We start from the raw sequence: 15,802 nt of genomic DNA on the forward strand, positions 1-15,802 counted from the left end.
GCAACTTGTTTTGAAAATGAGGCGTAAAAGGTTACCACTGAGGATATTCCATTTGGCATCAGTTGTACCATTATTGGCGACTTCATTGGTTGCGCTGGCAAAACGGAAACGTACCAGAAAAAATTCTACCTCTAACATTTCATAAGTTATTTTCACCTCTATTAAAATTATGGGTGCTATTATATTATCGGGGCCAGGTCCATAAGTGGGTGCACATGTGTATATATATCTATATATAAATTTTAACAAACATGTATATACGTAAAAAAGGAAATTTAAAGTTAAAATAATTAAAAAAATTTATGCAAACATATAAAAGATTTAATTTACGAACTAATCTACAATATCATTTAAATTCAGATAGCATAAGTAAATCAAGTGCAAAACCAAACCATGAAAATAAATTTACCAATTTAGCAAATTAAAATTAATCTAAGAATTTTTTTAAAAAATGCATAAGTGAATGACTGTTGAGCAGGTAGGAGACAGACTTATCAAGGGGAAGTTGCCTCCAAACCTAACTCTTCAATCATTCAATTCGTGTTTCATCATTCATGCAGGCAAGGGTAAAAGTCAAAACCAAAAGTGTATGCATGTATATATAGATATATGTCTTCATATATTCATGTGTATGTACACTGTGCCCCCCCCCCCAAAAAAAAAGACAGTTCTATATCTCCTGTTCTACTAGGCCGATTGATGAAATTTAATTTGTGTTTTTCATGTCAGCATTGTTCAGATACAAGTATTTTGACACAAAATCTGACTTTTTCTAGAAATAACATGCCAATTGTTTTCCATATTTCAATTCTGTGACTCAAATTATGACAAACTGCCATGTTTTGTAAAAATTGCACAATTAGTTTTTAAAAAATTAGCTCTCAAAATTTTAGCTTCTGAATTTTAATTAAGTTTGATATGTATTTATTAATATCTCTTTTTTATTAACCTTATTTGATTCTTAATAACCTTATTTGATTCAGAATTTAGGTTCATTCCAAGTAAAATTCACCCATTTTTTATGATTTATTTTTAAAAATTAATATTTTTAAATAATTTTTATACATTTTTGAAAAAAAATTTGATTTATAACCTAAAAAATTTTTCCATCATCTTAAAATAGATGTATTTCTAAGCATATCGGCAAAAAACGAGAGTTTTTATTCAAAATTTCCTCAGATATACATGGAATTTACATATTGGCTTATTTTGAAATTTTCCATATTTGTTATAAGTGATAATAATGCCAATGTGGGTTTTGCACTTTGTTTAAATTGTTTGAAAGTAGGAACAATGACTTTCCTCCCACTGTGTTCAATGAAAAAAGGAACAGAAAATAGGTTGCTATAAATTAAGTTCGCCTAGTGAATTAATTCGCCTTGGCACAAACTGAAATGTGCAAAGATAAATTTTTAATTTTCTCCTGAAATTTCTCACCAAAAATTACAAAATTTAATATTTTGTCATAATTTGAGTCGTAGAATTGAAGTATGGAAAAAAATTGGCATGTCATTTCAGAAAGGGTTTGATTTTGTGTCAAAATACCTATATTAAAACAATGCTGTATATAAATCTAATTTATATCCTAAGTTGCGCTTTCAAGACTAGAAAAATAGAATTTGAATTTTGTCAGTCGGCCCAATAGAACAGGAGATGTAGAACTGTCTCACTTTTTTGCCCAGTGTATGTGTATGTCTACTCACATATTTGCACATACACACATGTGCATATATACATACACTTCTGAATCTGGTCCTGATAACAGAAGAGTACCAAATTAGCTGCTGTCTTACTTTCTTGTGTGAGAAAAAATGCAAATTTCTCACAATTCCAGTGCATTATTATAGTAACTTCTGCTTACCCTCCTTGCTTCTTTATCTGCTTTAAATATCTTTTGCTGTTTATAAATTTGCTTGTGAATATGTCAATAAAATTTAGATTACTGATGTAAAATATCTGGTGTGAACACTCAATGATTTCCTTCTAAGGCCTATTAAATTATACCCATTTTTTTTTTTTTGCTGCATTTCATTTAAACTTATTTCTTCAAATTTCATTAGATATGTATCTCATTCATTTAATTCAGTTCTCACACTTTGCGGCAAGGAAAAATAAATAAAAACTCAAAATAGTTTTATAAAAAATTGTAAAATGCAGGAAAACATAAAGCACTAGATACAATTAAAAAACAATTTTTACAATTAAAATTAGGGTTTCTATGGAAAAACAAGCAGTATGGCCAATGAGCAGGAAGACAGATTTTTGGGTGCAAAAAACTGAAAGTTTTCTTTTGTCCCACTTAGCAAGAAGATGCTGATGTTGGTGCATTAACTGGCGTGTTTCGCTATTTTAGTAAGAGTTTCAAATGTATATAAATGGCAGCCTTTTTAGGCACCATGTAAACTTTTAAATTGATAATGATTGTACAGCTATTGCATGCAGATTAATTAAAGGCATAAAAACCTTAACTGAAACATAAGAGCATAATTAAATCGCATCTAAAGTAAAAAATGCACAATTTATCAACATGTGAAAGTAAAAAAAAAATGAGCTTACTGAGCCAGGTAACAGAGTAGATATATATCTATATACTAGTAGCTTCGCTGCCAGCCTTCATCTGGCTTTTAAATGTAATGGAAAAATGGCTGAAGGGAACACCAAACGTTAAATTAAAAAACTGCATAGAATTTTACTCTGCAGAACAACTTCATAAAAAAAAGTTATTACGTATAACAAAATTACAATGAAATAAACAATATTCCTTAATACAAATATTAATTATCCTAATAAATAAATTAACCAACTTCCCTTTGTAAAATCTTAAGAACTCAGATGGTATAAAGTAGGTTAAAAACTTTGTTTCCTAAAAAAATCACTCAGAACTTTTCAATATCTTAAAAACAGTGAAATAAGCAACAATAAATAACATAAAAAAAAAAAAAAAATTGAAAAGCAAAGTATAATCAATGATATTTTATCTTATATTTTTTTTCAAGAGAAAAAAAAATAGGTGCTACTTTGTAGACGGTTGCACGGATTTTTGCCGATTTACATTGGCGCGGTTTTTATAGTCATCAGCCATCTTGAAAAATGCTGTTTTTACGTTATTTTACGCATATAGTAAAGTCTTAGAAACTTTTAAAAAAATAAATATCGTTAAAAATAATGGATTAATTTTTTGTTGAAAATGTTGTTTTTTAAGATGGCTGGCAAATGTAAATAAATACATTTACTAAGAGTATAAAATGCTAAAGTAAGGTTAAATTATTACTTTCATATAATAGAATAAAAATACCACTATAAAAACATTGCGCCAACATTTAATTGGATTAAAATATTGCTTAAATTGAATATCGAATTAAAAACATCATACCAATGTTTAAAAGAATTAAAATATTACTTAAATACTTAAAAAAAAGTTTTATAGGATTTAATTATTTAACATTAAAACATATGTGGCAATAAATATCTCAGGAATTAATGCAAAATTAAATTGTATTTTAATATTTAATAGCCATAAATAATGTTTAAAACATTAGATTAAATTTATAGATATTAGCAAAACAAATTATGTTTAAGTAAGGTGACATCATTGATTACATCATCCACAACATAAAATTATATAAATTATTATAAACAACAAAATTTTATTTCAAATAAAAATGCAAAATTAAATTGATTTTTAATATTTAGAAGCCATAAATAATATTTAAAACACGGAATTTATGCATAATAAAACACATTATTTTTTAAATAAAATGGCAACAAAGTATTGGTTACCATAAATAACTTATCCAGCAATGGGTTTACCATAAGTCGTATTACTCGGCAAAAAAAAAATTGCCAAAATCCGTGCAACCATCTACCAAAGTAGCACCAAAAATTACAATGAAATAAGCTATATCCCTTAATACAAATATTAATCATCCTAATAAAAAAAAATTGACCAACTTTCCGTTAAAGAAAAAAAAACCCATTCAAAACTTTTCAATATCTTAAAAACAGTGAAATGAGCAAAAAATAACATGAAAGAAACTCAAAAAACAAAAAATTCCGCGCAGAATTTTACTCTGCAGAACAACTTTATAAAAAACATCAATAAAAATGTATTATATATATAAAAAAATGGCAATGAAATATGCCAATCTCTTAAAAACAGTGACATAAGAAATACGATGAAAAATTGTTGCCAAACCCATATTTCTAAAAGAATGAAACTATTAAAAATGATGCGATTTCATCAAAAATCTATCAACAACAATAAGAAAGGAAAATTGTTGCCAAAATCACATTTGTAAAGATGTGAGATGTGTACTCAGAAGCTTCATTTAAAAATTTTTTTAAAAATGCAAAATATTATCCTTTTTCCAAAATTCTTTTTGTATAAGCAGTCGCAAGGATGAAAGTTAAAAGTGTCCAAAAATCAAAGAAAAATAAACTGTACATTTTAAAATATAAACGTTTTTAGAAAAAAATCCCATTGAAAAGGTGTTAAGCTTACTTTGTTAAATAAATTCGTATTTAAAATCGATTTATTGAAACACGAAATTTATTTTAAGTTCATAAAATAGCTAAGTGCCTACATTTCATGAGATATGAAAATGGAGTGCATAGAGTAAAATATTGCTTTCCAATAGCCCTTCATGTCTCAAATTGACGCGATTTTGTCACAAAACATAAAATAAAAAAAATTCTAATTTGAATTTCGAAAAAAATCATTTCGAGGTGCACTGGCTCTTGTCTAGATGCACATATGTACCAAATTTCGTAACCGTGGGTCTATTAGCTTACACGCAGTACGAATGAAAGACACACACACACACACACAGACAGACTCTTTGTTTTGTAATTGTTATATTTTTTTTTGTTTAATAAATGTTATATTTGTTTGTTGCTATTGTGCCGCAATAACCTGTAATATGCTTGGAAAGGACTAAGGATAAAATGTGTGAACTAGGAAATAAAAAATAAAATTTAAGTTACCCCAAAATGACAACATTGACTCGTTGAAACAATTCACAATTTATTAGTTAGCCAGACTGTAAAAGATATATATATATAAATATCACATTGCCAGACATAAAACAACCAATACAAGGTGCACATGAAGCTGCTCGTGAGTTACAGACGAAGTCCAGAAAAATCCTAATTGATCCGCGAAAATACTGTCCTTACATGAATAGCATATTTAAGTAGAGTTACCTGCATTGAAATCATTTACATTTTTGATGACATTAATTCAAATGCAATACCAGTTCGGAGTCTTAGACCTCGAGAATTAGCACGTGGCTGTGTGACTTCTTGGAACGAACAAAAGTCCAATGAAATTTTGCGCAAAATGTCTTTTCGTCACAAAACATTATCAGAAGATGGATCTCGGAATGCTGCCTTACAGGCAATTGACCAAATAAGTTCTTTTAATATGGATTTAATTCGATGGGACTCCAAAGATGAAAAATGGCTAACTCACGCAGCCAGGGAAAAAGAAATCTTGGAAAGTGAGGACTCTGCCAGGACAGCCCAAAAGGGCGTCCTACCTCGACGAACTCCAGCAGCAGAAGAGAGCGAGAAACCGGTTTCGTCCTTCAAACTTGCCTCGTGATCAGTGCCGGTTGCAGTTAGCATCTCATGTGGAGGCTTGCCTTCACATTCCCTCCGGCCAAAGAAGAAAAATGACACAGTACAGTTCACAATGTTACAATCTTGATGAGGCACCACTGATTGTAGAAGTAACTAGGTATAACTAGAATTCATATGACTTCAAACTGTAAGATCTGGCACACATATGAAAATAGCACATGTAAACTCAATTACATACCTGTCTGGCTTACACTAGATTTCATCATAAATAGCTTAATTAAATATACCTGTCTGTCATACACTAGAACTCATCATAAGTAGCTTAATTAAATATACCTGTCTGGCATAATTCACATATGGTCAAATATTAAATTATACAATAAAAGCGTCTCCGCTTTGGAGACTTGCTTTTTGATACAATTTCGGCCACCCAGTCTGCTTCCTTACTTCAAATATCCAAACTTGGAAAAGCAAATGTCACTGTAATAGCGCATAAGACACTGACTTATAGTCATAGTGTAATCTCAGAAGTCGACTTTCTGTCTGTTCCTGAAGAAGAATTCGTTTCCGAGTTAGCTGACCGAAAGGTGCGAGTTAGCTGTGCTGCAAAGCGGATCAAGATGCTTAAGGAAGGTCAGTTGACTGACATGAAACATGCCATCCTGACCTTCAAGTTGCCAGATCTGCCCAAGAATATCAAGCCTAGATATCTTAATTGCCCCGTAAGACCTTATATTCCAAACCCTATGCAATGCTTCCAGTGCCAGCGTTTCGGCCATTCCAAGATGTCCTGTCGTGGGAGCCTGACGTGCGCTCCATGTTCGTCACTTGGCCACGATAGTGATAATTGCACCGCTGCAGCACTGTGTATAAATTGCAAGGTCAACCATCCAGCATTTTCCCGTTCATGTCCAAAAATGGAAAACAGAAAAGGAAGTACAGACAGCAAAAGTCACTAGGAGCATCTCATATGCTGAAGCCAGAAAACTAGTTCAAAGCACACAGCTTCAATCAAACAAATCCCAGTGCCGATGTCCGACCTAAAATTGACTTTTCTTTTTCATGTCTTAAACCTGAGAAAAAATTGTTTAAAAATGCATTGCTCTATACTTCACATTTACTGAGTGCTTGTCTGCTCTAGACTGGACTATGGCTCATTTGTTTACAGATTCGATCAGTCATCAGTATTGTTAAAACTAAATCCTGTTCAGCATCAAGGTCTGCGGATTTGTTCTGGATCTTTCAGGACATCTCCTGCCCAGAGCCTGTATATTGACTCTTCACTTTATCTGAGGTGTGAGCAGTTGTCCTTTTTGCAGTTGTCTGATCTGCCCAAGAATATCAAGGCTAGATATCTTAATTGCCCCGTAAGACCTTATATACCAAACCCTATGTGATGCTTCCAGTGCCAGCGTTTCGGCCATTTCAAGATGTCCTGTCGTGGGAGCCTGGCGTGCGCTCCATGTTCGTCACTTGGCCACGATAGCGATAATTGCACCGCTGCAGCACTGTGTATAAATTTGTCGCAACCTGAACATCCTAATAAGCTGTGCTTACTTGATAATGTGTGTAACACTTTATTTGAGACACGTCCATCCTTTGAAACACTTTTATTTGAAACATATCCATTTATTTGAAACACATCATATTGTGGCCAAGTGTGTTAATGTTAATAAAACATGGAATATGCAATTTTTTCTTCGTTTAAAACTATAAATGAAATCTTCATTAATTTCAGAGGAAAAAAAAAAAGATTAAGTTTAATATAAAAACATTTTGTAACAATTTTGTAAAAACAAACTTTGTTTTAAATGAATCTTTGAAAATTTATAAATCTTGCTTTTAAGATTTAAAATATTCATATAATAATAATTGATAATAGCGTCAATTTGCATAAGCCGGAATAAAACTAATTTTCCATCAGGTATTTTATTTTAAATTTACCGCTGTTCTGAAACTTTCGTTCAGAGGATTTGACAACATAATTATTTTTCAATGTCTGCATAAGTATTAATGATTAAAATCCAGTCTTTTTTATGTATTTCAGAAACTTGAAGATACAGAAAGAGGTGAAGGTGGTTTTGGTTCTACGGGTAAAAACTGAAAATCTCTTCAAATTATTTATAGTCAGTTTTTCCTGTTGCAAGATCTGACAGCGAGCTTTAATTTTTTTAAAAATCTTAAATAATTGCAAATATTTTGACATTGAATACATTTTGATTCTTTGCATTTGCTTTATGCATTATCTTAATTTTAAATCTACCAACTTATAATTATGTATATGTAAAATAACTGCGGTTTTAGTTTTGTGACATGTCTTTTTCGTAATAATAATCTTTTATGTATGCAAAAGTTTTCTCTAAATTATGTACCCTCTAATGAAGGCAAATGTACTTTATAAATCAAAGATTACATTTTTTTTCTTCTTTTTTATTTCTTGAAGCTGTCCTTTATGCTCAGTCAGTCATTGATGTTGATAACTGCTGAGCTATAAAGTTATGTAATTTGGCTTTCAAGAATTCTTTTTAGTATTTTTGTTTCTTATTATAAACTGAAAAAATAATTATTCTGTTCAAGAAAGACATAATTGTATTATTCTTTTATGATATAAAGGTATTATATATAAAAAGTTCAGATTTAAAGCACTTGTTACAAAAATGTGAATAAAATGATTTTTCATGTTTGGTGTTATCTGCTTGCAGTTACTCTAAATAGTTTTTAAATAACATGTCTTCCTGAATAATAATTAAAAAAATCCCAAAATATAGTTGCAGCAAGCAAAATTTGCATTGTCTATTAATATAAAAAATTTTTGTTGTTAAAATTGGCTGTAGGTTATAAAAACTATGTGTAGAATGTGTATTGTTAATGTAGTAGTTGTGTAAAATATTGCTACGATAATAAAAATATTAAAACCTTAGATTCTAACTGATTTATTTTTTACAAACAGAATTTTAGGCATAAAATGTCACTGCTATTATTTTAAAATTTTTTCTCAATCCCCTTTTTACTGCTCTTTATTTATTTTCTATATCATCTGGGCAAAAATAATTTAAAACTTAAAGGGATGTATTTCATTGATAAAAGCATGGAATTCTATCAACCATCCAGCAATTTTTTTCGTACCTCATTACAGATAATGCTTTTTGTTCATAGCGTCATTAGCCCATGCAAGCATCATATTTTCAAAGCTCTCATTTCTGAGTATCGCATATAATTTATTTCTAGTTTACTTTTTGATTCATATATGGCATTTCTGATCAATAGAACAAACTTTCTGTTTTTTTTTTTCCTTCTTTTTGTGTTTTGATTCATTGTGAAACTCTCATTTCGTTTGGGTTTTACAGTTCATGAAAATTTTGCTTGGTTAACTTTTGAAAAAATTTATTATACTTTTATTACCTTATTACGAGGGGCATCCAGTAAGTAGATTACGTTTCCGTCTGTGTCCGCTAGGGGCGGGGCTAGCGCGGCCATCTTGGGGTCAGAGCGTTGCGCAGCTCAGTCTGCATCTAGCCGTGCTAGTGAGAGGTTCGTGCTGTGCTCCGTTCAGATACTGTGACGGTTTGAAAAGTCTGCGTTAATTGAAAATCCCGCGAGCTGCGAGGTGCGCTCAGTAATAAGGTTTCTGACTGCAAAAAACTGTAAACCGATAGAAATCTATCGGCAGCTTCGTGAAGTGTATGGGGACAACATTATCACTGAAGGTGGAGTGCGTCAGTGGGTCATAAGATTTCAAAATGGCCGAACCAATGTTCACGACGAAGATCGAAGTGGGAGACCCAGCATAGTGACCGCCGAACTTCTCGAAAAAGTCGATGCTAAAGTCCGTGAAAATCGAAATTTCACAATAACGGAACTTTCTTTGAGTTTTCCACAAATTTCGCGAAGTTTGTTGCACGAAATCATCAGCGAAAAGCTTGGTTACCACAAGTTTTGTGCAAGATGGATTCCAAAAATCTTGACAGAGGACCACAAAAATCAGCGAATGGCTGCAGCGTTGAACTTTTTGGACGCTTACCATAAGGATGGTGACTCTTTACTCGATCGCATCGTTACTGGTGACGAAACATGGGTGAAACATGTGAACTGTGAAACGAAATTGCAATCAATGCGTTTTGATGACGACGCACAGCTGCAAGAAGAGGTAACGAAGTGGTTGAAGGCGCAGGCGGCCGAATTTTTCGACGAAGGAATTTCCAAGCTCGTACATCGCTACGATAAATGCCTTAATTTGTATGGTGACTATGTAGAAAAGTAGTATTTGAGTGTGGCTTTCATCTGTATATAATAAAATTTGTTTCCTATACTTTGTTTATTTTTTTATTCCAAAACGTAATCTACTTTCTGGATAGCCCTCGTATTATTGAGCTTTCAAATTGTATTTTATGTAGTTTACATTCTTAAATTTTTATGTGAACCGAAAGTGCATGATTTTGACAATGGTAACAGTGATTGTGGAAAGAAACAAGATATTACCAAGACTGTTATGTAGGACTTTATATTGCACCCTGTTTTAAAATATATCATAGCAAGTTGAAATATTAACTTGAATATAGAAATTTCAAGATATGAAATGTCAAGTTATAGAAAATGAATTTCCTATTCACACCAGTCTGCATAAAAAAGTCACCATTAAAAGGGTAATGATAAATTTTATAATTACATATATCTATATATAGTAGTATCCTCTGACTTAGAATACTTAATATTATTTAGCATGCTGTCTGTATGCATCAGTAGTAACTAATAAGTAGTAATTTCAACTAATTCAGTAAGACTTAGTGAAATTTCTTCCAATTTCGAGACAGGATAGGAAGACATGGGTAGGATGCTGAAACACATATTACATGTCATGCCACAGACAATATTACAATCACACTAATTGTAAAGTTCCATCCCAATCTTGATGGAGCTCATCTCTGGAGATGGGTCCAAGGATCTCTCACCCTTTTACATATTAAAAGCAAACATGTTAAACTTCTTTGATTTCTTACTTCATAATTCTAAATTTAAGTTTATTGGAATGAAACGCAAACACTTTTATTGATTTAATTTTTTTATTTTTAAATATTTTTTATAAATTTGATTTATAACCTATAAAATTTTACCTTCTTAAAGTAAATGTTTTTAAGGCATATTTCCAAAAAATGAAAATTCTTTTATTAAATTTTGGAGTTATATGTAAATTTAAATATTAATAATGTTTGACAATGACAAACAAGATTGAATGTGATAGCAATGCCAAATCTGAATAGTGTTCCATTTTGCCCTGCTTTAGGTCCCTTTAACCCCTTTGCTACTCAGTGTTCTACCCAACTTGAATCGCTTCTGAACTGTTAAATTCAACCGTAAATGGATAAAAATGCCTTTATAATAAACTTTGAACTTTTTAAATGGTAGATGGCAGCATATCACAAGGAGACCCAGGGTTTTTACCTACGATGTGTTAAATTCCACTTATTTTCAACTAACATTCTCTATTTTTTGTGATACAAAAAAATTTGTTTGAAAAAAAAAATTCTGTATAATTTGAATGGCTGTACTCTATATTATTTGTTCTAAATTTTTTTAAATTGTTCATACAAAAAGCATGCAATCATCGAATAAAACAAGGTTTTCCATCTGTGGGAACACTGCGCCTTTAGCTATCTCATGCAATTATGCATCAGAACATCCATTCTTAGGACAAAATATCTGTTGTATATGTTTTCTGTTTCCATTGTTTTTTTTTTGGGGGGGGGATAAATTCAAACAAAGCAGTATTGAGGGGTGAGGTGTGGTTTGTGCTATGAAAGTCCTAATATGGGCATCTTGAAATTTTTGTGAGTAGTGCGAATCATCACAAGACAAGTTTTGTGTGCAAAACCTGCAAAGTTGGTTTGTGCTTCTATCAAAAAGGTGTGACATGCTTTGAACAATTTCACAAAGCTAAGAAATTGAAAAATTTTTAAATATTTTTTATACTTGGATTTTATATACGACTTGTGTATATACATATATTTACCTCATTTATCCATATATATTCAAGAATATTGTGTATATCCAGAAAACCATGTATACAGCCATAATACATTGTTTTTCATTACTATACAAATGCTTCTACTCATTTTCATGCTTCACTGAAATGCTCGCTTAGTCCCACTTTTTAGAGCTCTAACGGTGCAGTGTTCCACCTCATGGAACAACACAAAATTAAGACGGTAAGTGCAATTTTTACAAAACTTTGCATGTATACTGCTTTAAGCCTAAATAGACTGTGTATAACTTTTTTTTGTTGAAATTCCGACTTTAAAGTATAGTGCGTCACAAAGGGTTAACTTAAAATTTGTTTCATTCTATTTTATTTTTAGTGAAATTTAAAAAGTTATGATTAGTTTTAGTGTAATATTTTAATTTGGAAAAGTCTAATTTTTAATTTTATATTATATTTAAGAAATACATATTTCAGAAACAGTAACTGATTAAATTTGAAAGAAATTTTGTTTACTTAATTAATCCATCATCTGCATTGTATCTAGATATTTTAAGTGAGCAAGATTTTTATATTGACTTGTTTTCATATGTTTAACATTTATTTTTGTCTTTGAATAATACCTATTAAAAAGATAAAAGTAGATTAAAAAGCAAACTGGAAAATTCATAATGATTTGCAGCATTCTCAGAACTGCATGTTTTAATAAGCACCAGCACTGTAAAAAATGCCGGTGCTGGAGCATTATTCAAGTACTTTAATTATTAGCTATCATGTTGAGAAATACTGTGACAATTTTGATGGAGAGATAGCTGCAATATCATGTGCAATTGATAAATTGAAAGGGAGTCCTGATCCCAATATTGTGTTTCTCATTGATTCTCCAATGAAGATGCACATATCCATACTTATAGAGCAAGGCTGTTTAAACTTAGGTATTCTAGAGAAAACATCGCTCTCCAATGGATTCTGAGCCATTGTGGCATTTTTGGTAATGAGCAGGCTGATAGACTTGCTAAAGTTGGTTCTCAAATGACTCGGACTGATTCTTCTCTGGCTTTTCGTAACATAAAAGGATTGTAAACAATAAAATTAAGAATAATAGAATGCCGTTATACAGTGATGCAGCTGTGGGTAAGAGGTGGAACATCCTGATTAACAAAATGAATAAAATTCCCAATTCTTTGCGTTGATCTGTTGGAGTTGCTTGTTTTCGAATGCTAACTGGACGTGATTATTTAAAAAGGCATTTATGTTGTATTGGAATCATGTTATCAGGATGACATGGATGACGACCATCTTAAGAACTGCCCCATTGTTTTAAAGTTTTTAGTGACAGTTCTTTTGATGCTAGTTTTAATGCTCATTTTCATTCTTCATTTTACTGGGCTGCTTGTCATTTAATGGCAGAAATGCCGCAGACAGGCATAGGATTAAAAAAAAAGAAATTTTTTAAAATTATGTTAAATTCAGGTAAATATATTTCAATATTATACTTTCCAGTTTTTCTTTTCAAACTTTTAGTTATTATTTCACATGGAAATTTTTTTAGGCAAAACAGAAGATGCTTAAAGAATTGAAAAGTTTATCTTTTATTACTATGATGTGCTGATTATTGATGGAGTTCTATAAACCTGTAAATGAAATTATAATCTTTGAAATATGCAGAAAAGATAAATACACTGGTGTGCAAAATTAAGGACGAAGTCGAAAAATTAGCATATCAGCTGAACGAAGAGGCAGAGCGGACAGAAAGACCCATCAGGAGATTAAGTAATGTGATGTACAGTAGCACATGTACAGATATGCAGGTAGATGTAATGGGGGAGTGTCTGAGTAGTATAAAGCATGTTGTCGGTGTATGAAGATCAGTATTTCTGGCAAAGAGATTGCACGCCATATAGCAGTTAAAATCACACTGAGTTGCTGCCTTAGCAAGAAATGGCGAATAATCAATCTGTTAGACGACATCTGGATGCTTTTACCCGAGGTCAAATCCTTGGGAAGTTGGAGGAAGGCCGCAGTGTGACAAGTGTGGCTTCAGAGTTCGGAATTGCTCACAGCATCGTTTCTTGACTTTGGAGACAATTTCAAACTACAGGAACAGCTATCCGGGGGTTTAGTAGTGGTCGTCCATGAGGAACCACACCCGCAAATGACCGGTATATTGCCTTATAGGCCAGAAGAAACAGGCGGCAGACAGTGGGAGAAATCGCTAGACACACGAGACAGGCGACTGGACGACCAATATCGCGTTTTACCGTGGCCAGAAGACTGCACGGTGGTGGTCTGTTTGCACGACGCCCTGTAGTGTGTACCTCTAACGCTTGCCCATCGGAGAAGGCGTTCTCTGTGGTGCCGGAAACACCGGAATTGGAGAGACAATGAATGGGGACAAGTACTCTTTACAGATGAGAGCAGATTCAGTCTGAGTAGCGATTCTCATCACATACTCATCTGGAGAGAGCGGGGAAGCTGCAATCATCCCTCGAACATCATTGAAAGGAACAGGTATGGAGGTGGCGGTGTTCTCGTTTGGGGAGGCATCATGCTTGGTAGTCGTACAGACCTTCACATCTTCGACGCAGGTTCAGTCAACGGGACCCGTTATTGTAACGAGATTCTTCTTCCATATGTGTGTCTTTTTAGAGGTGCTATGGGTCCGCAGTTCCTATTCATGGACGACAATGCACCATGTCATCGCACAGTAGCTGCCGAACAGCTCTTAGAGAGTGAGGATATTGAACGTATGGATTGGCCGGCACGATCTCCGGATCTCAATCCCATCGAGCATATATGGGATTTTCTAGGCAGACGCTTGGCAGCTCGTACTTTACCACCAGTAACGATTCCGGAGCTTCGATTGGCGCTGCAAGACCAATGGGCAGCAATGCCTCAACAACTCATTGACACCCTCATTCTCAGCATGAGCAGACACTGTGAAACCTGCCTAGCAGTCAGGGGAGATCATATCCCCTATTAAAGACTGGATGTTTCTTGCTAGACACCCATCACAGTGATATTTCGGCCTTCAGTCGCATTGCGCTCCATGCTACTTTTTCAATAAAGCTTCTTTTTATCCCTCTGATTTCTCTTTTAGTAAGTTACTTACATTACTCATGTCCTCACGTATTGGGGATCTTACGGTATTAAATGTGTTGATTTGGAAAGCTTTTGTACAAAGTTATATTGAAAAAAACCGTTTCGTCCTTAATTTTTGCACACCAGTGTATATACATTTTTTTTTAAATGTGTGTAATATTTTCTCTGAAAATAATTCAAGACAGCAAAATATGCAGTTCCCTTCCCCAGTGTCTAAAATTGATAAAGTAAAATGTAATGCTCATGTTCTCAGGACACATACCATACCAACTAAAAGTCAATGGATTGTTAATGGATGGATAGAAATGGGAATTTCACAAGCTGATTCTGCTAGATGTTTCAATGTCTTTTGTAGTGTGGTCCACCTACTGTCAAATCGGTTTGAATTCGAGGATTCTGTATCTAGAAGACATGTTCCAGGAATACCTAGAATTACAACACCTGCAAGAGACCATTATTTAGCTTTTTTTCAGCCCAAAGGAGGAGTAACATTACTGTGCCTGAGCTCATGGCAGATCATTTAGTGGGAACAAGAATCTCAGCTACTACAGTGTGCCAGACGTCCACAAAATACAGGTCTGTATGCAAGATGACCAGATGTTTGTTTTCCCTTGACTCAAGGACACAAAAGTGCTGTTTATGTTGGGCAAGAGAACACATCTCCTGGACCAATCAACAATGGGCATCTGTTCTCTTCAGTGATGAGTCCAGGTTCACATTGAAAGTGATTTAGGTGGTCAGCTGATCTGGAGGAAACAACACACCAGATACAACCAATCTCATATTGTGGAAAGACACAGTTACAAGGCTGGTGGAATAATGGTTTGGGATCTCTCTCAGTGGTCACCCTGACCTGCATGTGTTTTGTGTTGGAACTTTGACTGGTGTGAGATAATTGAGACGAGATCCTTGATCAATATGTCCACCCATATGCCACTGCTATTGTTCTTGGATTTCTTCTGATAGATGACAAAGCTGCACCGAACTCGGGTGCTGATGAATAACTTGAGGGTCACGGTATGGAGCGAATAGAATGGCCAGCTTAATCCCCAGACCTGAATCTGATACAGCATCTTTGGGACAACCTTGGGAGATAGGTTGCTGCTTTAAGTCCTTCAAGGTTGTTAGATGAGCTTGAACATGTCT

At 33.3% G+C, this 15,802-nt stretch overlaps 2 protein-coding genes across 4 annotated transcripts in view; one reads left to right on the forward strand and one right to left on the reverse strand.

The window, feature by feature from the left end:
- Nucleotides 1–8,500, forward strand: part of dUTPase (Deoxyuridine triphosphatase) — a 29,567-nt gene extending 21,067 nt beyond the window's left edge. Inside the window, exon 6 of the mRNA XM_085815844.1 lies at nucleotides 7,628–8,500. Coding sequence (XP_085671970.1) covers nucleotides 7,628–7,684 — 57 coding nt within the window. The 3' untranslated portion in view covers nucleotides 7,685–8,500. The remainder of the gene's footprint in view (nucleotides 1–7,627) is intronic.
- LOC118194802 (sulfotransferase ssu-1-like) overlaps nucleotides 1–9,516 on the reverse strand; it is a 90,363-nt gene extending 80,847 nt beyond the window's left edge. The window contains exons 1-2 of one of the 3 annotated variants that reach the window (XM_085815843.1): nucleotides 8,983–9,516; nucleotides 2,557–2,645 (exon numbers count right to left, since the gene is read on the reverse strand). The gene's annotated coding sequence lies outside the window, so the exon portion shown is untranslated. The remainder of the gene's footprint in view (nucleotides 1–2,556; nucleotides 2,646–8,982) is intronic. The other 2 variants (XM_085815841.1, XM_085815842.1) reach the window with 2 other exon arrangements.
- Between the last annotated feature and the right edge of the window lie 6,286 nt (nucleotides 9,517–15,802).

The sequence above is a fragment of the Stegodyphus dumicola genome, chromosome 4 (genome assembly GCF_044657685.1).
Source record: "Stegodyphus dumicola isolate Sdum_Otavi_A_Nest chromosome 4, ASM4465768v1".
Lineage (NCBI taxonomy): Eukaryota > Metazoa > Arthropoda > Arachnida > Araneae > Eresidae > Stegodyphus > Stegodyphus dumicola.